Source organism: Notolepis coatsorum, assembly GCF_963971535.1.
Source record: "Notolepis coatsorum genome assembly, chromosome: 19".
Lineage (NCBI taxonomy): Eukaryota > Metazoa > Chordata > Actinopteri > Aulopiformes > Paralepididae > Notolepis > Notolepis coatsorum.
The window spans coordinates 7,591,854-7,616,853 of NC_140183.1; the positions used below are offsets into that span (position 1 = coordinate 7,591,854).

Here is a 25,000-nt window from a genome sequence, read left to right on the forward strand (position 1 = left end):
CTAGAGAATATTACACATACCTACACCACACAATACTGGTACAAAATAAAATTTACAACCTGGGCAGTACATTAGGTACACAGTGTTCCTGGCTCCAAAAACATAGCTAATTGATGTATTCATTGATTAATTGATTGCTTGTGTCTCTGTTGTGATATATGTATGTGTATGTATGTGTGTGTGCGGTCTAGGAAGGGTCATTATTCTACCAGAATGGCCAATGGTCTGCTGAGTCTCCTAAGCTGTACTGTCCGTATGCTGTGTGTGTGATCTCCAAACAGCCCTACTACACAGCCCTGAAGGACTGCCTGTCATGGTGAGAGACTCTGTACTCTGTATTAACTACTACTAACCCTAACCCCAAGGCACAGACTTCATTAGTATTGAGGAAACTCTCAACGCCGCCCTCTCAGGATTAACAACGTACTCTGAAGAGAACCATCTATCCCGTCCCTGTGATCTAGTATCACTAAAGTTACAGTGTGTGTTCGAGTCCCTGTGATCTAGTATCACTAAAGTTACAGTGTGGGTTCGAGTCCCTGTGATCTAGTATCACTAAAGTTACAGTGTGGGTTCGAGTCCCTGTGATCTAGTATCACTAAAGTTACAGTGTGGGTTCGTGTCCCTGTGATCTAATATCACTAAAGTTACAGCAATATGTACTGTGAAGTATGTTGGGAATTACAGGAGTATTACTGAATAGAGAGCCTATTAGGATGCTAGATCCTAATGTGAAACACTGTGATTTGCCATATCTTGCTATGCTCGCTCATGCCTGTATTTTTTATGTCCGTTCTATTTAAAAAAAAATTGACTATTTTTAAACTGAATCATTTTAAACTATTTTTACTATTTGTGTTACTGAAAACTGTAAGCGGAGAGCCTATTGGGATGCTAGATCCTAATGTGAAACACTGTGATTCTACCTGTCTATCTTTTTATGCTCGCTTATGCCTGTATTTTTTACTGTTGTGAAGCACTTTGAACTGCAACCTCTGTATGAAAAGTGCTATACAAATAAAGTTATTATTATTATTATTATTATTATCTACGTGCCAACCCAGCAAAAACACAAGTCTGCGCTTTCCACCTGAGAAACAAGAAGGCTAAGCGCCAACTGGTGTCTTGGTGTGGAACACCACTGTCGCACTCTTGAGCATCCCGTCTACCTCGGAGTCACACTCGACAGATGCCTTACATTCAAAACCCACATCATGAAGACCAAGGCAAACGTGAGTACCCACAACAACCTCCTGCGCAAACTCCCCAACACCAGATGGGGTGCATCATGCCCCAAGACACTACGTGCCACAGCCCTCAGCTTCTCCACTGCAGAAGAGCCCAGCGTGGGAAAGATCCACCCATGTTAAGAAACTGGACCCCGTTCTTAACGAGAGCTGCGGATGTATCACTGGGTGCCCGAAGCCCACTAATACCAACGACCTGTACATCCTGGCACGTATCGCTCCTCCTGACATCAGAAGAGCGGTAGCCAGCAGGACAGAGCGGCGCAGACAAGCCAACAGATGAGAGGCACCCCCTGCATGGCCATGTACCTGCCCCCAGTCTGAGAGGCGCCCCCTACATGGCCATAGGGTTGGGCATCGTTTGGATTTGAACGATTCCGGTTCCGATTCTCCATATCGATTCCTGTTCTGAACGATTCTCGATTCCGATTCTTTGAGGTGCAGGCCACAGCTTATTTCGCAGGAGATTTTTTTTTTTTTTTTTTTTGAAAAAAAAAAAAAAAAATGTCATACTATTCACATTTTCAGTTGACTTGATACAGTTTAATTTGGTTGCTGTACTGTAACTAGGGTATTAATTAACAAAGTAAATTTTTTTTCTTTTTAACACTTTAACTGCCAGAAGACGAGTTTAGGCGTCCTTCCCCACCATGCTCAAGTTGCCGAAGACGCCGTAACTCGTCTTTGATATCAATATTTCAAAAATCTGTGATCGGATTTATATTTCCCATCCGCTGGCCTGAGACCCACCAAAAAGCCCCACTGAACCCTCTAGCGGTTCAAGAGCGCCATCTGGTGGCCGATCGGCGCAATCGCCAAACAGGAAGTTACTTGGACGATGTGCTGTTCACCCATATTACTTCTGGGCACTCGGTATAGGTTCCGGCACTCTAGCTCGTCACAATACATAGCGATCCGTTGCCAATAACTCGATAAACAACATGATTTGGACGTATATACTATTATACAAGCTGGAAATGGACCGGATATTTTGACATCCCATAATGGAAAACTGTCTACCCCACGCTGATCGCCCAACGGCCCGCGGAGACTGGGGTGAGTTTTAGCGTGTAATATTTCCGTGTTCGACACTAACTGCTATGATGAACATTTGACCCACATTAGATGAATGGTATAACGCTGCCCACGGAATTATAAACGCCCCCTCGCCCATCCGGTCAACATCAGATGACGTGTAGTAACTTCCAGAAGTCCGTCCAGTTGGATTTTTTTATATCGCGCCGATTGCTATCAAACTGTATTTGATCATCAATATAATGCATTTGGGGCTATAAATCACGTTCTGGAGAAAGCTGCAGAAAGAGATGAAACATACTTATACTTTAGATCATATTTTAGTATGAATATGTGAATGAAAAAGTTTAACGTTCATACACCCTGAACAATACATATAGGACATTGAATGGGCCCCAATAATGGCAATTTAGCAATAGAATTTAAAAAGTTATAGCCCTGCAAAGAAGGGGAACTTCTCCATAGACAAATAGAGCTGGCAACCTATGGTATATCATGAATTTAGCCTTAGGCAATCAAAGTGTTAAGAATCGAAATGCAGATATGTTACTTCTGGTTCCAGAACCGAAAGTTAGGAACCGGTTCCTAATTAGAACTGGTTTTTGGTGCCCAACCCTACATGGCCATGTACCTGCCCCCAGTCTGAGAGGCACCCCCCACATGGCCATGTACCTGCCCCCAGTCTGAGAGGCGCCCCCCACATGGCCATGTACCTGCCCCCAGTCTGAGAGGCACCCCCCACATGGCCATGTACCTGCCCCCAGTCTGAGAGGCGCCCCCCACATGGCCATGTAACTGCCCCCAGTCTGAGAGGCACCCCCCACATGGCCATGTAACTGCCCCCAGTCGACTAAAATCACAGAGAAGTTTCATGACCAGCAGTGCTCCACTGGAGACGACACCATCTGAAGCCCGCCCTAAAATGTGGAAGGAAAAGCTGTCCAACCAGCCACACCGCTCGACTGTGCTCATCCGCCCCTGACGAAACCCTCTCACCAGGAGATAACAACTGGGCAAAATGGAAGTGCCTGAACCGACTCCGCTCAGGTGTTGGCCGTTCCAGGGAAGCCCTGAGCAGGGGGGGTTATCTTAGTGTGCCCAACCACATGCGACTGTGGCACAGAACCCCAGACCATGGAGCACCTCCTTCCATGTCCTCCGTTAGGTGGACCCTGCACAGCAAAGGACCTAGCACTCTACGACATCAAGGGACAGCAATGTACCAAGCACCGGCTGGACGTTATATGAGCTGAATAGCTTCTTATATGGACACGAAAAGAAGAAGAACCTAACCACCACAGTCAGGACAGGTGAGACCACCACAGTCAGGACAGGTGAGACCACCACAGTCAGGACAGGTGAGACCACCACAGTCAGGACAGGTGAGACCACCACAGTCGGGACAGGTGAGACCACCACAGTCAGGACAGGTGAGACCACCACAGTCAGGACAGGTGAGACCACCACAGTCAGGACAGGTGAGACCACCACAGTCAGGTGAGACCACCACAGTCAGGGCAGGTGAGACCACCACAGTCAGGACAGGTGAGACCATCACAGTCAGGACAGGTGAGACCACCACAGTCAGGACAGGTGAGACCACCACAGTCAGGACAGGTGAGACCACCACAGTCAGGACAGGTGAGACCACCACAGTCAGGACAGGTGTGACCACCACAGTCAGGACAGGTGAGACCATCACAGTCAGGACAGGTGAGACCATCACAGTCAGGACAGGTGAGACCACCACAGTCAGGACAGGTGAGACCACCACAGTCAGGACAGGTGAGACCACCACAGTCAGGACAGGTGAGACCACCACAGTCAGGACAGCTGAGACCACCACAGCCAGGACAGCTGAAACCATCAGTCAGGACAGACAGCTGAAACCACCACAGTCAGGACAGCTGAAACCATCAGTCAGGACAGCTGAAACCTTTTACACGTTTTAAGTTTTTACCGTTTTACGTTGTTTTATGTTATTTTACGCTGTTTTACGTTGTTTACAGGGGAAACCCCTCCCACCCACTATACACAGACTTGGCTGACAGGATGAGCATGTTCAGTGCTAGGCTCACACTACCCAAATGCAGCACTGAACGGCACAGAAAGTCCTTCATTCCAACAGCCATCAGACTATACAATGCATCACTGTGCCTCACTGCATCACTGAGCACAGAGTGGCAGTTACCATCTTCCTGGACTTAGTTCGAAACAGCACTGTGCAATACTACACCTACTGTAGACCTCAGTATATTTTTACTGTATTTATTTACTGTATATTTTATTCCATTTTTATTCTATTTTACTCTACTCTTATCCTAGGCAACTTGATTTGATTTGTTTTATTATTCTAATTCGTGACCTGTTCTGTCTAAATGTTTAAATGTTGAGCAATTTGCAGTGTCAAATTTCCCACGGGATAATAAAAGTATTTCTATTCTATTCTATTCTATTCTATTCTATTCTATTCTATTCTATTCTATTCTATTCTATTCACATAGTTTTACATGGTTTTACATAGTTTTACATGGTTCTCTCTCTCTCTCTCTCTCTCTCTCTCTCTCTCTCTCTCTATATCTCTCTATCTCTTCAGTCTAAGGGGCCAGCTGAGAACTTGTCGTTCATCAGACTTCGAAGAGACAGTGAAGGACTTCGCTGCTAAACTGTCTCTGGTTCCCACACCGCCCCCTGGAGAGCTGCACGTGGTCAGTCTGTGATCCAGTCTACTGGCTACTGTCACCGTCAGAGAGACTGTAGGCCAAACAAACGTAGCCCACTGCTTCTGTTCTGGACAGGATTCCAGTGCCATGTTGATAGTATGACATACTGTAGATACATCCACATGCATCCAACCACTCAATATAAAATATAGTATGTATACTTATAGTATGTATAATACTAGAACACAATGCATGACAGTATTCGTCTCATCACTGGCTCAAAGGCCAATCATTGGCATTATGTGTGCACTTCCATATCCGTAGGTCTACTTATAAAAGTCCATGCAATGATTTTTCATTGAATACATCCATAAATCTAGAGGTGGGTGATATGGCCAAAATATCATATCACAATACTTTCTACAAATGTTTGCGATTTTTGATACACAATCTTTTTCAATTAGTTTGTCTGTGGCTATTCTTCTTCTTCTTCTTCTTCTTCTTCTTCTTCTTCTTCTTCTTCTTCTTCTTCTTCTTCTTCTTCTTCTTCTTCTTCTTCTTCTTCTTCTTCTTCTTCTTCTTCTTCTTCTTCTTCTTCTTCTTCTTCTTCTTCTCTTCTTCTTCTTCTTCTTCTTCTTCTTCTTCTTCTTCTTCTTCTTCTTCTTCTTCTTCTTCTTCTTCTTCTTCTTCTTCTTTCTTCTTCTTCTTTCTTTCTTCTTCTTCTTCTTCTTCTTCTTCTTCTTCTCTTCTTCTTCTTCTTCTTCTTCTTCTTCTTCTCTTCTCTTCTTCTTCTTTCTTCTCTTCTTCTTCTTCTTCTTCTTCTTCTTCTTCTTCTTCTTCTTCTTCTTCTTCTTCTCTTTCTTCTTCTTCTTCTTCTTCTTCTTCTTTCTTCTTCTTCTTCTTCTTCTTCTTCTTCTTCTTCTTCTTCTTCTTCTTCTTCTCTTTCTTCTTTCTTCTTCTTCTTCTTATAGATCATGTCTTGTAGCAGTTACCATTTCATGACAAACTTTTTCAATACAGTAATTGTCTTACAGTTGATACAACTAGGCCTGTTCCAATGAGAAACTGATCCTCGCTCCTCTCATTTGAAACAGAACACAGGAATAAACTACAGAAACATACTGGTTGGTATCGAGAAAATATTTCAATATAACGAGATAAAAAAAAAGATGTCTAGATCAGGGGTGTCAAACTCATTTTCACAGAGGGCCACATCAGCATTATGGTTGCCCTCAAAGGGCCAAAGACTGTATAAATGTTAATGTAATGTAAAATAAATGTAGCTACTCATTTACATATTGTTAAACATGTTGTTTCTGTATTTATTACTTATTCAAGTTATACATATTGCATATGCATTTGCATAGATGTAAAAATATATGTTAGCTTATGTTATTTTAACAAATAATTTTAGTTTATCAGAACCCCATATTACTCCATCAATCAATGATCAAACCATTCAAGTAAATAACAAAGAAGAATATCATCAAATACAAGCTATGACATTAACACTTTGGCTGCCGGAAAACGCCTAAACACGTCATTCCCGGCCATGCTCAAGTTGCCGAAGACGCTTTACAGCGTCTTTAATATCAATATTTCAAAAATCTGGGATCGGATTCATATTTCCCCTCCGCTGGCCTGAGATCCACCAGGAGGACCCACTGAGCTCTCTGGCGGTTCAGGAGCGCCATCTGGTGGCCGATCGGCGCAATCGCTTAACAGGAAGTGCCGTAGAGGTTGTGCTGGTTGGCCGTATTACTTCCGGGCACTCGCTATAGGTCCCGAGGCTCGATCTCGACACACTACATAGCGATCGATTGCCAATAACTCGATAAACAACATGATTTGGACGTATATACCATTATACAAGCTGGTAAATCGACATCCCATAATGGTAAAATTTCTACTCTACGATGATCGCCCAACGGCGCGCGGAGACTGGGGTGAGTTTTAGCGTGTAAAATTACCGTCTTCGATACTAACTGCTATTATCAACATTTGACCCACATTAGATGATTGGTATAACGCTGCCCACGGAATTATAAACGCCCCCTAGCCCATCCGGTCAACATAAGATGACGTGTAGTAACTTCTAGAAGTACGTCTAGTTGGAATTTTTTATATCGCGCTGATTGCCATAAAACTGTATTGCATCATCAATATAATGTATTTGGGGCTATAGATCACGTTCTGGAGAAAGCTGCAGAAAGAGATGAAAACATACTTATACATTAGACCATACTTTACTATGAATATGTGAATGAAAAAGTTTAACGTTGCTACACAATGAACAATACATATAGGACTTTGAATGGGCCCTAATAATGGCAATGTAGCAATAGAATTTAAAAAGTTATAGCCCTGCAAAGAAGGGGACTTTCTCTATAGACAAATAGAGCCGGCAACCTACGATTGATAATGAATTTAACCCATGGCAGCCAAAGTGTTAAGTTTGTTCAAAACCTTTTTGTCACAGTCAAGAGGGGCAGAACTAACAACTGTGAGCTGCAAAGAACACGTGGGACAGATGTAGCAGATGTTACAAAAACAAATGGCAGCACACAACCTTGCCATACATCCAACTAATGGAAGATAGTTTAATTAACAGATTGCAGAATGGGTACAGTACAGTACAGCTCAATACACACAATTGTTAAGGGGATGCAGACCAGAGAAAGACTTTCGACTTGTTTACATCAGGGTCCCCCATTTTCAATTCGTAATGAAATTGCTATTATGTGTCTGCATAAACACACAACTGTAACTGTACTCAAAAATAACAAAATAAGGGTTGTCTCAGTTCACAACTATATTGGTCAAGTTTTGGGTGGGACTTGTTTGCGTCCTTACAGCTTCTTATTCAATTGAGCGAGATGCTCGGTTATGTCACACAGCCAGTTTGCATCTGACAGTTCAGACAATATTTCTTCAACCCTTTGTTACCTATTCCGCCTGGATCTTTTTTGTATTTTGGGCTGTAAAATTGTCACACAATTATTTTAACGCCGCTATTTTTTAACCCAAGATTAATGTTTAAAAAGAAAAAGAAAAAAAAAATATATATATATATATATATATATATATATATATATATTTTTTTTTTTAGCAGGGCTCTTGGGGGCCACATCAAATGACGTGGCGGGCCACATTTGGCCATGAGTTTGGCGGGCCATGAGTTTGACACCTATGGTCTAGATAGATGTTCTCTCTACGTCCTCTCATCATAGTCCTACCCTCTAGAGAAGACTAGTGATAATAATAATAATAATAATAATAATAATAATAATAATAATAATAATAATAATAATAATAATAATAATAATAATAATAATAATATGTGTGTCTAGATGTTCTCTCTCCGTCCTCTCATCATAGTCCTGCCCTCTAGAGAAGACGGGGACCATCCAGCAATAGACCTAGACCTCCATCTACCCCTACTCTGTTTCAGACCCCATCACTTACTGCAGGTAACACACACACACACACACACACACACACACACACACACACACACATACACATACACATACATACCGTAATTCCTCTAATAGTAACCGGTATTCAATTAAAAACCGGGTCTCTATTAATGACCGGGTGCGCTGTTGAGCTAAGCAATTATAAGCCGGCCTCCTAATACAAGCCGGGTTTCATGTATATTAGAGGAATTACGGTATTTCCCTCAACGGATTTACCATAGGTAATATATTTTGTTATTGTTGTTATATGCTGGCCTGGCTGTGCAGTAAATACCATATAATGGTATGGTGTTAATGTTTACCAAGAGAGTAAGCCTACCTCAGAATTGTATAAAACGAAGTTATTATTATTATTATACCAGTATTGTGATTGCACTATTTTACTTTGTTTAACTTTTTTTGACCACCTGTAATTGCACTGTTTACTACCGTATTTCATACAGTACTTGGTTTCAATAAATGAACCCAGTACATTTTACTGGGTTCAAACTGACACAAAATGTTGATTTATTCATTATGATCTGTTTGAAAATTAGAAATATAGGCCTCTCTCTTATACATGCCTCCTCCTAATACAAGCCTGGTATCCGCTACAGTTGAAACAAATACAAGCCGGGGTTACTATTAGAGGAATTACGGTATACACATACACATACACATACACATACACACACACACCTACACATCCATCTTCTCTAGTATTTCTGAAACATATGTTTACATTGCCAAAGCCAAACAAAACAATACAATCAAACAGAGAAATCAGAAGAAATAGTACAGTACAGTACAGCAGGGGTTTGGGTTGCGAGATTTAAAATTAAATCTTTTTTTTGTATGCAGTCAGGCCGCGTGTAGCTTTATGCCAAGCAAGCAGTGCAAAAATTTACCGTAGTGGCATGCAGTAATGCGCCTTTCATTTTCGCGGAAATAGGCTGTCTATTGCCATTCTCTTTGACAAACTCTAACCTTAACCAGCTCCTTAACAGCGCCTAAACTTAACCGTTCTAACCTTAACCAACTCCGAAACAATGCCTAACCTTAACCTTAACCATAGAAATTATATTGCCATTCTCTTTGACAAACTCTAACCTTAACCAGCTCCTTAACAGCGCCTAAACTTAACCGTTCTAACCTTAACCAACTCCGAAACAATGCCTAACCTTAACCTTAACCATAGAAATTATATTGCCATTCTCTTTGACAAACTCTAACCTTAACCAGCTCCTTAACAGCGCCTAAACTTAACCGTTCTAACCTTAACCAACTCCGAAACAATGCCTAACCTTAATCGGCGAAAGAATACACGTTAAAAAAAAATCACGTTAAAAAATATTTTCGATGGGATTCGAACTCGCCAGCAAACAAGCCATAGGATCCACAGCCATGTGTCCTTGCCGATTGAGCTATTTGTTGGATACTGAATAAGGGCGGTGACTTATATATATTGAGCTCCGCTCGTGTCGCATGCGCGGGCACCTCGCGCGAGCACGCCGGCGCACGCACGCACCTGAGCGAGCACGCCGCCGCCGGTGCACGCACGGTAGCATTTGTCTGAAAAGAAGGGCGCTTTACCGCACTAGCGTGCGGTGACGAATGCGGAAGCATTTTTGCACTGCTTGCTTGGCATTAACGTACAGGCAGTCAGGCCACTGAACTTAGAAGCAGGCCAGGCCAGTGTTTCTAGTTGCAGCAGCGCAATAGTTAGATAACCTAGGTGGGGAACAACCAGGAGATCACTGCAACTCACATAAGTTGGAGAACTATCTCTCTCTTGCTCTCACACACACACAAAGGGAGCCGCATGTGATTGGTTTGATTGATTGATTGATTGATTGAAATGTTTATTAACAGATTGCAGAATGGGTACAGTACAGTACAGCTCAATACATACAATTGTTAAGGGCATGCAGACCAGAGAAAGACTTTTGTCTTGTTTACATCAGGGTCCCCCATTTTCAATTCATCATAACATATATGACACACACGACATACAGATAGACAGTACTGCTACATCTATACATTTATGACGTACCAGATTTGCAAATACAGTACTGTTTGTGATACAAAAAGTGTCCAGAAAAAGAGTGTATATACATTTGACGTAGAAACTGTACATTGGAGGAGGTTGGGTAGGTGGGGTGGGGTTGGGTGGGTGGGGGGAGGGCTGTACATTGGAGGTGGGGGGGGGGGACACTGTACACTGGTGGAGGCGGGACCCTTACAAAAAACTGTTGTTGCTAATCATTGACACATGCTAGCCTGTAATAATACCCCCCAGAAAAATCTACTTTGCATTTGATATATTGCAAATATATGCCATCACACACACTGGCATTTAAAGGGTTAGAATTATAAAATTAATATGTGGTGTTATGATCAGGGCTGAAGTTGAATAAAAGATTGTATTTTTTTCAATCTGACATTACAAAAAAACAGAAAATCCATCAAAATCAGTGTTGTTGCTAATCATACATTATGCTAGCCTGTTTTTTAACAATAATTTGCGATGCCATCACAAACACTGGCATTTAAAGGGTACAAAAAAAAAGTCCTGCACCAGAATGCAGGAAATGAAGTCTTTGTAACAAAAAATGTCCTGGTGGGGGACCCCCAGACCCCCTGCTTAAAAAGTGGCCTGACTGGGGCTATATTTTTCACTATATTTCCTGGCCTGAATGATTTCCCCAGTCTGGCCCTGGTTAAAAGCCTCCAATTCTTATTAGTGTGTGTGCGTTTGAACGTTTGCTTGTTTCAACCATACATTTCCATTTATATATATAAAAAAAAATATATATATTATAATCTTTTTTTTATTTCAATTTTTTTTACCTCCTATAATAGTGTGGGTCGCGGCTCTCTGACACCGTTTTTTGGGGGTCGCGGCCTGAAAAGTTTTGGAACCCCTGCAGTACAGAAGGATTTTGTGTGATTGACAGTCTTTATGGTGGTTATGTCTCTCTCTCTCTCTCTCTCTCTCTCTCTCTCTCTCTCTTTCTCTCTTTCTCTCTTTCTCTCTTTCTCTCTCTCTCTCTCTCTCTTTCTCTCTCTCTCTCTCTCTCTCTCTCTCTAGGTTCTATCTTGTATTCTACAGGAACAGAGACTGGTGTTGTTTTCAGCTGACTGGGCCAGACTGACTCTGGTGGCGGAGAGCCTCCTGCTCTACCTGCAGGTCAGCATCCATCGTCCACCTATCATTCATTATCCACCCATCATCCACCTATCATCCATCATCCACCCATCATCCATTATCCACCCATCATCCACCTATCATTCATCATCCATCCATCATCCATCCATCATCCACCCATCATCTATTATCCACCCATCATCCACCTATCATTCATCATCCATCCATCATCCACCCATCATCCATTATCCACCCATCATCCACCTATCATTCATGATCCATCCATCATCCATCCATCATCCACCCATCATCCATTATCCACCCATCATCCACTTATCATTCATCATCCATCCATCATCCACCCATCATCCATCATCCATCCATCAATGTCATCCATCCATCATCCATCCATCAATGTCATCCACCCATCATCCATCAATGTCATCCACCCATCATCCATCTATCCAGTTAATTAAAGGGGAGCCACCCAGTTAATATTTCCATGTTGTTACAGAAGTTCAATTACTATTAGTGAACATGAGCTACTTTCTCCCAAAGCCAGAAACCAGAGAAGAAGATCAAACCTGCGACGTCATGAGACACCGGGTTTGAATCCGGCTGTCGGCGTTGCCTCCGGCTTGGGCTGGCCGTCATACTAACTCAATTGGCAGAGTCAGCGGGTGGAAGTCGATGGGTGGTAATCTGGACGTTGTGGACAGCGACTCCTACAGGTCGGTTGGGGGACGCCTGCACAGCAGAGACAGGAAATGGCGGGGGGTAGTGTGAGCCTCCCACACGTTACTCCTCGCCAATGAGAGTCCGCGCTGGCAGGTGAAAAGATGCGACAGGCTGCCTCCTCGTGTATCGGAGGGGACACGTGATGCAAGGCTTCTATCCTCCCTACAACCGGCCAGTGGGGGGCATATGCGAGCAACGTTCAAGACGGGGGAGGGGAGAATTGGCACGACTAAATTGGCATGGGAGAAAAAGAGGAGAAAAAGTGGATAAAAAAAACTGCGCCGTCATCAGGTCTGGAGCTGCTCATAGACAATGAATGGGAGACTCAAACAAACGTTCCTTTTCATACCTAAATGTGTTTTATTCTATAGTCGTGTTATCAGTTCTGCACATGTAGCCTTATCCTCTGATTTCTCTGGGTGCTCTCAGTGTCATCAGTACCTTCCTTTCCAATTCACCATCACCGACACCAACATCACTGTCTCTGGATCAGATCTGAATCTAACACCTAACATCACCAACACCAACATCACTGTCTCTGGATCAGATCTGAATCTAATACCTAACATCACAGACACCAACATCACTGTCTCTGGATCAGATCTGAATCTAACACCTAACATCACCAACACCAACATCACTGTCTCTGGATCAGATCTGAATCTAACACCTAACATCACCGACACCAACATCACTGTCTCTGGATCAGATCTGAATCTAATACCTAACATCACAGACACCAACATCACTGTCTCTGGATCAGATCTGAATCTAATACCTAACATCACCGACACCAACATCACTGTCTCTGGATCAGATCTGAATCTAATACCTAACATCACCAACATCACTGTCTCTGGATCAGATCTGAATCTAACACCTAACATCACCGACACCAACATCACTGTCTCTGGATCAGATCTGAATCTAATACCTAACATCACAGACACCAACATCGCAGGTTTGAGTTTTCACAGTGTTGTTGTTGTTGTTGTTACCCCAGCCCCTGTCGTGGCCACACCCCTACGTGCCCGTGCTGCCCCAGAGCATGCTGGACTTCCTCATGGCTCCTACTGCCTTCCTGATGGGCTGCCATGTCAGCCATCTTGAAGAGGTTGCCGCAGTGAGTAACAACTTAATTTAATTGTAACTCATAATTGGGATTTTATTGGTTATTCAGGGCTCTGGTGGTCTCCTCTACAAGTGCTTAGGAAGAAAGCTAGGAAGATTGTGGGTGACCCCTCTCACCCGCTCTATCGGGAGTTCGAGCTGTTGCCCTCTGGTAGCCGTTACAGACGACCTAGGGCAAACCGAAACATTAACCTCTTACCACGCACCGGCCCTAAATCGGGGCCGTCATGCCCATGCATGCACGTTGCGGCACTTTGCAAGCGACTACCGGCTCGGTGCTGCATTTTCCCCCGAACATATAATATACCGCTCGAAACATCTACTTTCCGGCGTCCGAACACCATCTCACTCGACCAATTCCATGCCTCGGTTCTCGAGTTACATGACGATATGTCAGGCGAGCGTCTTTTTTTTACGCACCGCGCATCAAATGACCACGTCGGACAGTATAAGCTCGGGAACTGACCAATCACCGCTGATGGCGAAAATGATTGGTCAGCGTTGTAGCCAACGAGTGTCCGCTTCCGAATATGAGAAGTGACTCAGACAGAACGCACGGCGGTGGATGACTCTCTTTTGGCACAAGGTTTACTCGAACCTCTCTCAAACACAAATTTCTAAAAAAATGTGACCTCTACTACATAAGACTTCAGGCTATGGTACCGAAGTGTTTTCCAGCTCATACCTCTATGCTGGAATAATGGAATATGGAATCTTGGCAACCACTAAAGAAAAATGTGACTACACAAGTTCAAGTTAAACTCAAGTTCAAACCTCTGTTACTCTATTTCATTAGCACTAAAAGTGGTTCTCCCTTTTTCCATTAGTAACCACAGAATGTTCTCTTTCAAAAGAGACCAGGCGCATGCATGTGCTATAAGTATAAAGTATATAAAGCTAAGCTTTGCAAACAAAGTATGCAGTCCTCAAGTTCAAGTTAAAAAAATATTGCCACTTTTCTGCCTGCCTGTTAACACTTTCCGTGCCACTCACGAGATATCTTGTGTTTTTTATAGGTGGTTGAAAGCCACTCACAAGATTTCTCGGATTTTTTTTTTTATTTTTTTTTTTAGCGATCTGAAATCATATTGCATCACCCGAGCCTACCCGAGTATAGCCGAGCGGCGCCGGCGATCATTGTGGAAAAAAGCGCCCCCTGTCGTCTCCCAGATGACATAAGTGATTTTGGAATGGACTCAATGAAAATGAATGGGGAAAAAAATCCGGTACTCCACATTTTCCAGTCCACTGATCCAGCCGGGGTTACCACAGTTCATTCTGGAACCTCAGATCCCCGCTGATCATGGAGTTCTACTGTATCGCGTTGGATCCATACACTTATCGATTTTTTCGAATGGTGATCAGGAATTGGAATATACCAGTTGGATACCATCTGATGTCAGGTAAGGACTCTATGTTATCAGTGTTAGGATAATCAGAGTAAGTTTGATGAAGTTATAAGCTGTTTTGTGAAATGTCCGCTTTCGGTTTCACTGTAAAAGTCAGAGAGGAAATCAACGGGGCGATTATCCGTGCGCGGCTCGAATGTGCTTGCGTGCACGTATAATATTGATCATCTAGCGTTTATTTGAAAACGATTCATAAAAAGGCCGACGAATATCAACGTTGTGGAATATTCCAGTAAAAGACGATTTTCATAGAATGCTCCAGAATGGGCTTTTTTTTTTTTTTTTTTTAAACGGATGCTTTTCTAAATGCTCTGAAACGGAAACGACGCGATAAAAAAACAATCTGCCTTGACAGCACTGACTGGAAAATAGTCTTTGATAATGCGATGGGCAGATTAGACACATAGCCATAATTTAAAACATAGATTAGGCGATATTAACGTTAACATTGGCGCCGATGGTGGCATTCAGCGGGTAAAAAGGAAAACCCGGCGTGGCGCTCAAAGTGTTAAGAGGTTAAAACACCTTCATTCCGAATGCCATTAAGGCATTAAATGAATCTTGCACTCGTTAGACCCGGTCCTTGTTGATGTATCGTATTCCTACGTTCTCTGCACTTCTCCGTTACTGATGTAAAATGTCTGCTGTCGTTGTTGTTGTATTTGTTTGTTCAAAGGTGAGACAAAAGACATAATTCCACACTGTGGACAATAAAGTGAAACTAACTAACTAACTAACTCCTGAAGGTGGCCCTGCCCCCCCCCCCCCCCCCCCTTCCACCTGTCCAACAGGAAACAGAAGACCTCATCCTGATAAACATCGACGATGGAACGATCTCCACTTCCTGTTCAGATACCGTCGATCTGCCTGAGATCCCTCTGGTCGCCGCAGAGCGCTTCACTGAGAGGTACAGACACGCTTCACTGAGAGCTACAGACACGCTTCACTGAGAGGTACAGACACGCTTCACTGAGAGGTACAGACACGCTTCACTCAGAGGTACAGACACGCTTCACTGAGAGGTACAGACACGCTTCACTGAGAGGTACAGACACGCTTCACTGAGAGGTACAGACACGCTTCACTCAGAGGTACAGACACGCTTCACTGAGAGGTACAGACACGCTTCACTCAGAGGTACAGACACGCTTCACTCAGAGGTACAGACACGCTTCACTGAGAGCTACAGACACGCTTCACTCAGAGGTACAGACACGCTTCACTCAGAGGTACAGACACGCTTCACTCAGAGGTACAGACACGCTTCACTCAGAGGTACAGACACGCTTCACTCAGAGGTACAGACACGCTTCACTGAGAGGTACAGACACGCTTCACTGAGAGGTACAGACACGCTTCACTCAGAGGTACAGACACGCTTCACTCGGAGGTACAGACACGCTTCACTCGGAGGTACAGACACGCTTCACTCGGAGGTACAGACACGCTTCACTCGGAGGTACAGACACGCTTCACTCAGAGGTACAGACACGCTTCACTCAGAGGTACAGACACGCTTCACTCAGAGGTACAGACACGCTTCACTCGGAGGTACAGACACGCTTCACTCAGAGGTACAGACACGCTTCACTCGGAGGTACAGACACGCTTCACTCAGAGGTACAGACACGCTTCACTCAGAGGTACAGACACGCTTCACTCAGAGGTACAGACACGCTTCACTGAGAGGTACAGACACGCTTCACTGAGAGGTACAGACACGCTTCACTCAGAGGTACAGACACGCTTCACTGAGAGGTACAGACACGCTTCACTGAGAGGTACAGACACGCTTCACTCAGAGCTACAGACACGCTTCACTGAGAGGTACAGACACGCTTCACTGAGAGGTACAGACACGCTTCACTGAGAGGTACAGACACGCTTCACTGAGAGGTACAGACACGCTTCACTCAGAGGTACAGACACGCTTCACTCAGAGGTACAGACACGCTTCACTCAGAGGTACAGACACGCTTCACTCAGAGGTACAGACACGCTTCACTGAGAGGTACAGACACGCTTCACTGAGAGGTACAGACACGCTTCACTCGGAGGTACAGACACGCTTCACTGAGAGCTACAGACACGCTTCACTCGGACACGCTTCACTCAGACACGCTTCACTCAGACACGCTTCACTCAGAGGGGGAGGGGGAAGGATGAGCAGGTAGATGGGACCGCAAGTTTTTGGATGGTTAAGCTTAGGCACTCTTTCGAAGTTGGTTAAGGTTAGAGTTTGTCTTAGAGCAGGGCGATAGAACGCCTGCCCTGATTCCAAACTCTAACCTTAACCAACTGCGAAAGAGTCGCCGAAGCTTAACCAGTGATAAACTAGGCGTTAGGTAGTTTGCAGGCTGTTAGACCCGGAAATAGGCGCAGAACTTTCCGTCCCACGATTGGCGCACACGTCACATGACCAGAAACGCGCGTGGCCAATCAGAGCGCAAAACTCGAACGCGGAAACACGAATTTGTTGTGGAAAGTATAGACGCGTACAGGAAGGGGGGGTGTACAGGAAGGGGGGTGTACAGGAAGGGGGGGGGGGGGGGGTACAGGAAGGGGGGGTACAGGAATGGGAGAGTACAGGAAAGGGGGAAGGGATGTTAACAAAAGGCCTATGAATGGAATCTACTACAGTGTGTGTGTGCGTGTGTGCGTGTGTGCAGGCTCCAGGCTCTGCAGGTCCAGTTCGACCTGCATCAGTACCACCAGCCCAGCTGCTGTGACCTGGAGGAGCAGAGAGCCCAGAGACGCAGCTGGCAGCACAGCCTGAATCTGACCATCCAGAGGGTCACCCTGGAGCTCATCGTCAACATATTCAGGTCCGGGGCGTGTGTTCTGAGATGTGACTGTTATGCTGAGATATGTGATTGTTATGCAGAGATATGTGATTGTTATGCAGAGATATGTGATTATCATGCAGAGATATGTGATTGTTATGCTGATATGTGATTGTTATGCTGAGATATGTGATTATCATGCAGAGATATGTGATTGTTATGCTGAGATATGTGATTGTTATGCTGAGATGTGATTGTTATGATGAGATGTGATTATGATGAGATGTGATTGTTATGCTGAGATATGTGATTGTTATGCTGAGATATGTGATTGTTATGCTGAGATGTGATTGTTATGCTGAGATGTGATTGTTATGCTGAGATGTGATTGTTATGCTGAGATGTGATTGTTATGCTGAGATGTGATTGTTATGCTGATATGTGATTGTTATGCTGAGATGTGTGATTGTTATGCAGAGATATGTGATTGTTATGCATTGCAGAGATATGGGATTGTTATGCAAATATGTGATTATTATGCACAGATGCGATCTATTTTTGCCTAGTCTTTCTGCATCCTGTCGTCCCTGAACAGTCCTGCATGCATTGGGGTTTGAGTCGCACCATGTTCACGCTTGATGACATTGTGGTCCGCTGTCCTGCAGAGACGTGAGCAGCCACCTGAACTATGAGCACCGAGTGTTCAACAGCCAGGAGTTTCTGAACAGCAGAGAGCCAGTGGAGCAGCTCTTCTATAAGAAGGTGAAACCCTCCATCTCCTCACTGTGTTAGCTCCGTCAGGAAGATTAGATGAACCATGTATTATATTGTGATGTTATTACGGTGTAATAGTTATGTTATTACAGTGTAATGGTTATGTTATTATACTGTAATCGTTATGTTATTACAGTGTAATAGTTATGTTATTACAGTGTAATGGTTATGTTATTAGTGTAATAGTTATGTTATTACAGTGTAATAGGTATGGTATTACGGTGTAATACTTATGTTATTACGGTGTAATAGTTATATTATTATACGATATCGGCATTCAAATGTGATATCGGAAAATATCTATCTGTTCAATTTTTTTTTTCTTTTTACATTTCTATAACCTTTTTTTACCCAGGCAAGCAAGTAAGAACAAATTCTGATTTTATTTATTGTCAAAAGTATGCATAATGTTGTGTTAATTCCACAACAAGAGATATGTAATGTTAATTACCTGAAATTATTCAATTGTTTGGGGGGGGGGGGGGACCCTGCATATATCGGTATCGGTTGATATCGGTATCGGAAATTAAGAGTTGGACAATATCGGTATATCGGTATCGGTAAAAAAGCCAATATAGAGCATCCCTAATTATTACGGTGTAATAGTTATGTTATTACAGTGTAATAGTTATGTTATTACGGTGTAATAGTTATTAAGTGTAATAGTTATGTTATTACAGTGTAATAGTTATGTTATTACAGTGTAAGTTATGTTATCACAGTGTAATAGTTGTTATTACAGTGTAATAGTTATGTTATTACAGTGTAAGTTATGTTATCACAGTGTAATAGTTATGTTATTACAGTGTAATAGGTGTTATATTGTGATGTAGGTGTTGGAGACGCATATCTTCCATTTCTTCCTGAAAGACCGTCTCAACAGGAAGATGGACGCCTTCACTCGCATGGAGCTCAACACACGATCTGAGACACAGAGGTAAGTCGATATCCTGCCCCTGAAACCTTCTAACTGGGTAGAAGGAGCCACAGCTAAACACGGAGGTACGTTTTTGTTTTGCTATCTGGGAGATGTGATGGACTGTGAGGCGGGAGTGGAAATGGCGGTGAGGGCGAGAATGGCGGTGCCGTGGAGGAAGTGTCGGGAAATTAGTAGGCTACTTTTGAATTGAAACATAGATGTAGGGGAGCTCCAGTAGCTCACCGCGTATCTCTGCGCTATTTCGGCGTCGGGGACAACCGTGCGCGTCACGGATCTGGGGTACACGAGTTCGACTCCCGGACTCGCCGTATTTTCTCAGTGTCTTCCCCTGATCTATATCCCATTCAACCTGTTTCTGTCGGTCATGCTTGACCAGAAAAAGCGATAAACGCTAAAAAATGAAGTAAAAAAAAATTAAAAATAAACATAGATGTAAAGATCAGAGGAGGGATATATGTAGCATGTGTGAGATCAGTTCTCCTGTATGGTTCAGAAACGTGGGCAATGACAAAAAGGGTGATGGTGGTGTTAACACTTTGAGTGCCGCCCATATCGCTTATCTTTACCGCTAGATTGCCAGCTTGATAGTTGTTTCCGCGGTCGTTTCACTGTGTTTGCGAAGCTGTGTGTGTGTGTTCTGTATTATAGCTGTGGAGACAATGGTGTGGCTCATTTTGACAGACATTACTTGTAGTGCAACATGGGAAAATTGTTTGTTTCTACACGCTGTTGTAGTTTGTAGTTTATTACACGCTAAACATCGCGCATTTCCAAGATAATCCAGTTTTTTTTCATAGATCGCGAGATAAAACGCGTTACATGCAATAAGCGCAAACCGTTCTGGTTGATCCCCTGAAATCCCAAATACTCCCAAATCAAAGGTATATAACATGTATATATGTACCTTCACAAAATCATTAAGGGGGGGGGGGGGGGGTCGTTTTAACTCAAAACTGATCGTGTTTGCCGAGCATGTTTTTCGTCCGGTGAAACACATAACTGTGATCGTTAGAAAAACACGTTTCAGGGGCGGTTAGGTGGCGTAGCGGAGATTGCGTTCGTCACCAACCCCGGAGCTGTGAGCTGGATTCGCCTGTTCGAATCCAGCTCACAGCTCCGGGGTTGTCACCAGCTTGGCTGGCCGTTCACACTAATACAATTGGCTGTATTAGAGGGTGGGAGAAGCTGGCGGGGTGGGTCCGGGTCGTTGTAAACAGCGACTCCTACAGTTCGGTCGGGGCGCCTGCTAAGCGCGGATAGGACCTGAGTGGGATAGTGTGATCCTTCCACACGCTACGCCCTCTCAGGGAGGATCCGCGCTGCCAGGTGAAAAGAAGCGGTTGATTGGCTGGACGTGTGTCGGAGGAAGCACGTGATAGCCTCCACTCTCCCAGATGATCTGACTGTGGGGGGTAAGTGCGCAGCGACCAGGAAGGGGATTGGGAATTGGCATACGACTAACATTGGGATGGGAGAAAATCGGAGGAAAAATGGAGGGGAAAAAAAGATCAGTAAAAAAAATAATAAAAAAAAACACGTTTCAGATTCGGTCAAATAGACATAGAATATACCTTACCTTAGCCAGAAGGTATTCCAAGAAGAATAATTCCAAGTGATCGCATCGGCATCGCGATTACCAGTGTATATGTCTATACACGTTTAGATGGTAAAAGACTTACAATTAAATACAGCCGTTTGGAATGACAAATGAAAACAAAGATGACAAAATGAAAACAAAGATGTGTTTCGTATCTGACACAAGATTGATATGAAACAAAAGACAAGGACAAGATGACATATTCTGAAAATATGACATATCTAAGACAAACTGTCCTGGGCTATGGTCGTTGTTTTAACCTCTTAACAGGTGGCCCAAAAAGTCGCCATTTTTGTTTTCGTTTTTCAGGATTGCATACTTTTTTTGCAAAGCTTAGCTTTATACTTTATACTTATAGCATATGCATGAGCCTGGTCTATTTTAAAAGGTAACATTCTGAAGTTACTAATGCAAATCACATAATTTTGTCTGTCTGTGTTTTTGTCCTGTATGTTGTAACTCGGTTTATTATTTTTATTACTGCCATTTTGGTCAGGTCTTGCTCGTAAAAAAAAAGAGATCCTTGATCTGAAGCATTTTACCTGGTTAAATAAAGGTTTAACTTTTTCACTGCCACACTACCAAACGGTTAACCCTTTCACTGCGACAATACACAGAATGTTAACCCTTTCACTGCCATACAACAGCAGGTTAACCCTTTCACTGCCACACTACAGAAGGTTAACCCTTTACTATCACACTACCGACAGTAACCGTCGGTAGTGTGATAGTAAAGGGTTAACCTTCTGTAGTGTGGCAGTGAAAGGGTTAAATAAATGTTTAAAAAAAGAAAAGAAAATAACACGGTAATGTCTCCATGTCCAGGATGAAGGCTCTGGTTGAGATCCCGCGCCGCCCCACCATGCAGGAGATCCAGGCCAGGAGGAACGGCTCAGCGGTGGAAACCAGACTCAACAAGAGACTGGGGATGAGCCTCCCTAACCTGGGAGACGACCGGCCAATCAGCTTCAACCTGGGAGACGAGCGGCCAATCGGCTTCCAGAGACAGTCTTCACTGACCAAGACCACCACGTCTGGCCCTGGTGAGCATCACGTTTTGAAGCTCACGTTTTGAAGCTCACTTGGTGAAGCTCACATTTTGAAGCCTCATGTTTTGAATCATCACGTTTTGAAGCTCACGTTTTGAAGCTCACTTGTTGAAGCTCACGTTTTGAAGCCTCACGTTTTGAAGCTCACTTGTTGAAGCTCACGTTTTGAAGCTCACGTTTTGAAGCTCACTTGTTGAAGTTCACGTTTTGAAGCTCACTTGTTGAAGCTCACGTTTTGAAGCTCACGTTTTGAAGCTCACGTTTTGAAGCTCACGTTTTGAAGCTCACTTGTTGAAGTTCACGTTTTGAAGCTCACTTGTTGAAGCTCACGTTTTGAAGCCTCACGTTTTGAAGCTCACTTGTTGAAGCTCACGTTTTGAAGCTCACGTTTTGAAGCTCACTTGTTGAAGCTCACGTTTTGAAGCTCACGTTTTGAAGCTCACGTTTTGAAGCTCACGTTTTGAAGCCTCACGTTTTGAAGCCTCACATTTTGAAGCTCATGTTTTGAAGCTCACTTTTGGGGGCAACAGTGGCTCGGGAGGTAGAGCAATCGTCTGGTAATCCGTAGGTTCCCGGTTCAATTCCCGCTCCTTCCGGGAAGTGTGTCGAAGTGTCCTGATGAGCAGGTTGGCACCTTGCGTGGTCGCCTCGGCCATCGGTGTGTCAATGTGTGAGTGAATGGGTGAATGCGAGGAAGAAATTGTAAAGCGCTTTGGATAAAAGTTTAAATGCACCATTTACCATTTGAAGCATTTATTTATTATTATTATTATAAAAACAGACAATGGACATGCTCATCATACTGAACACAGTCCATACCTGCAGGTGTACAAGTTAGTGGAGTAAAAAGTACGATAATATTTGCTTTATAATTGTGAGTGAAACGTGGAAGGTAATCCATATACAATGCAAATGGTAATAAAAAATTAATAAAAGTACAACTACTTCTAAATTGTACTCAAGTATGGTACTTAAAAGCATTAGTTACTTTCCACTCCTGCAGCTAAAGCCATATCCCTTGTGCAACATGGAACCCAAGTGATACAAACCAATATGTAGGACTTATCACATCAGACACACGTGGCTTCAACTAAACCATTCCACAAAATACAGAGCCAGAAAATTCTACATTCTTTCAAAATCCAACAGAAAATCAACCCTTTCACTACCACACGTGTGGTTTAATTGATTGATTGATTGATTGAAAACTTTAACAGATTGCAGAATGGGTACAATACAGTACGGCTCAATACACACAATTGTTAAGGGGATGCAGACTAGAGAAAGACTTTCGTCTTGTTTACATCAGGGTCCCCCATTTTCAATTCATAATGACATTAATGACATACACAACATACAGATATATCATGACATTTGTGACATACATTACATACAGGCAGGGATGGGTATCGTTAGGATTTTATCGATACTACTACTCTTATCGATACTGCTTAACGGTTCGGTACTTTATCGATACTCTCGGTTCTTTTTTATTTAGCAAAAAAAATTAAAAAATATTAAGAACAGAATCTACATTGCTTTATTATTCTTTTATATAACTATATTACTGCACATGGCTACTTTTTTATCAATTAATACAAGCAGTCAGATAAATTAACTATTTTGGGACTTTCTATTTTATTTAGAAAGTTCTTAAATCAGAACGTCCAACCCAATACCCAGCTGTTAAAAACAGTTCAATACTCCATGTTATTAGTAGAGGCTGTGACACTCTGTCATCCTTCCTCTAGCTCAGACCTGGGCATTGTACGGCCCGCGGGCCGGATCCGGCCCGCGGGATGATTCTGACCGGCCCGCGAAAGATTACATGATAATAAAAAAATAAAAAAAAAAAAATTATTAATTTTTTTTTTTTTTTACTTTTTTTTTTTCATGTCAACGTTCACACGCACAGTATACGCTTAGGAGACATGCTCAGAAGATGTTGGTTCTCTTTGGATCCACCTACATACAGTATGTGAACAGACATTCTCAGTCATGACGTTTACCAAGTCCAGGTACAGATCCTCTCTCACTGATGAACATCTGGCAGCTGTGCTTCGCATCTCCACCTCAGACATGCAACCTGACTTTGATGGACTTGTTAAAGCTCAACAGAGACTGGATTTCTCACACTGAATGAAAAAAAAGAACTGAAGAACACTAAAATGTGGAAATATAACAAGTGAAATGGGACACTTGATCTTTTTTTTTTTTTCTTTTTTTTGCACAGTTCTGAAAACATTAAATGTTTAATATAGGCATGTAAAGTAAAAAAGGCTACAAAACTGGGACACTTTTCTTTACACAGTTCAGTGACATGTCTTGTTTATTTTTGCTATAAGATGATGTGATGTCTTTAGAAAGCTAAGAAAATCCTTGTTTCAATAGTATATGAAACTCAAAATGCCCTTTGTTATTAATGTTTCACATTTTGTTTATCATTTTGGAAATAAATTCTATTTGAATAAATGATATTTTTGAAAGCTAACCTCACCTTTTAATTGCCAAATAATAACATACACTCTTACCAGGGGTCAAAACAATGCCATTTACTGCTTTTTATATAGAAATAAAATGTATATTATGCATAATTGAGTTTGGAATTTTGGCCCGGCCCCCCAACATATTTTCAGTTGCTCATTCGGCCCCCCGGGAAAAATAATTGCCCACCCCTGCTCTAGCTGCTAGGGTGAAGGGACTTTGGGCTTGCTGGGAGTGGGACCGGTGGTGGTAGAGGGAGGAGGGGTGGGCTGGGACATGGTGGCTGCAGCCTTAGCTTGAAGATCTTTCATCTTTCTAATATATTTGTAGCTAAACAATTAGCTAAGCAATTATATTTTATTTATTAGCCTATTCATAATAATTCGTCATTTCTGCAGACTAATGTTATGTTTTGACAAATTGCTTGTATTGCCACCCTTACTGGCAAATGTTTTATTGCACTTGTGGCAACGTGCGTCGTCGGCATCGACTTTCGTAAAGTGTACCCAGACTTTCGAGCGCTTTGCTCTCTCCGCCATGACGA

At 43.0% G+C, this 25,000-nt stretch overlaps 1 protein-coding gene across 1 annotated transcript in view; it reads left to right on the forward strand.

The window, feature by feature from the left end:
• Window positions 1-25,000, forward strand: part of LOC311245920 (DENN domain-containing protein 3-like) — a 117,409-nt gene that overhangs the window by 49,020 nt on the left and 43,389 nt on the right. Inside the window, exons 7-16 of the mRNA XM_084335944.1 lie at window positions 192-316; window positions 4,879-4,990; window positions 8,296-8,415; window positions 11,495-11,593; window positions 13,293-13,412; window positions 15,621-15,736; window positions 17,499-17,654; window positions 18,278-18,374; window positions 19,220-19,323; window positions 21,749-21,966. Of these exons, the coding sequence (XP_084192070.1) occupies window positions 192-316; window positions 4,879-4,990; window positions 8,296-8,415; window positions 11,495-11,593; window positions 13,293-13,412; window positions 15,621-15,736; window positions 17,499-17,654; window positions 18,278-18,374; window positions 19,220-19,323; window positions 21,749-21,966 (1,267 nt within the window). The remainder of the gene's footprint in view (window positions 1-191; window positions 317-4,878; window positions 4,991-8,295; window positions 8,416-11,494; window positions 11,594-13,292; window positions 13,413-15,620; window positions 15,737-17,498; window positions 17,655-18,277; window positions 18,375-19,219; window positions 19,324-21,748; window positions 21,967-25,000) is intronic.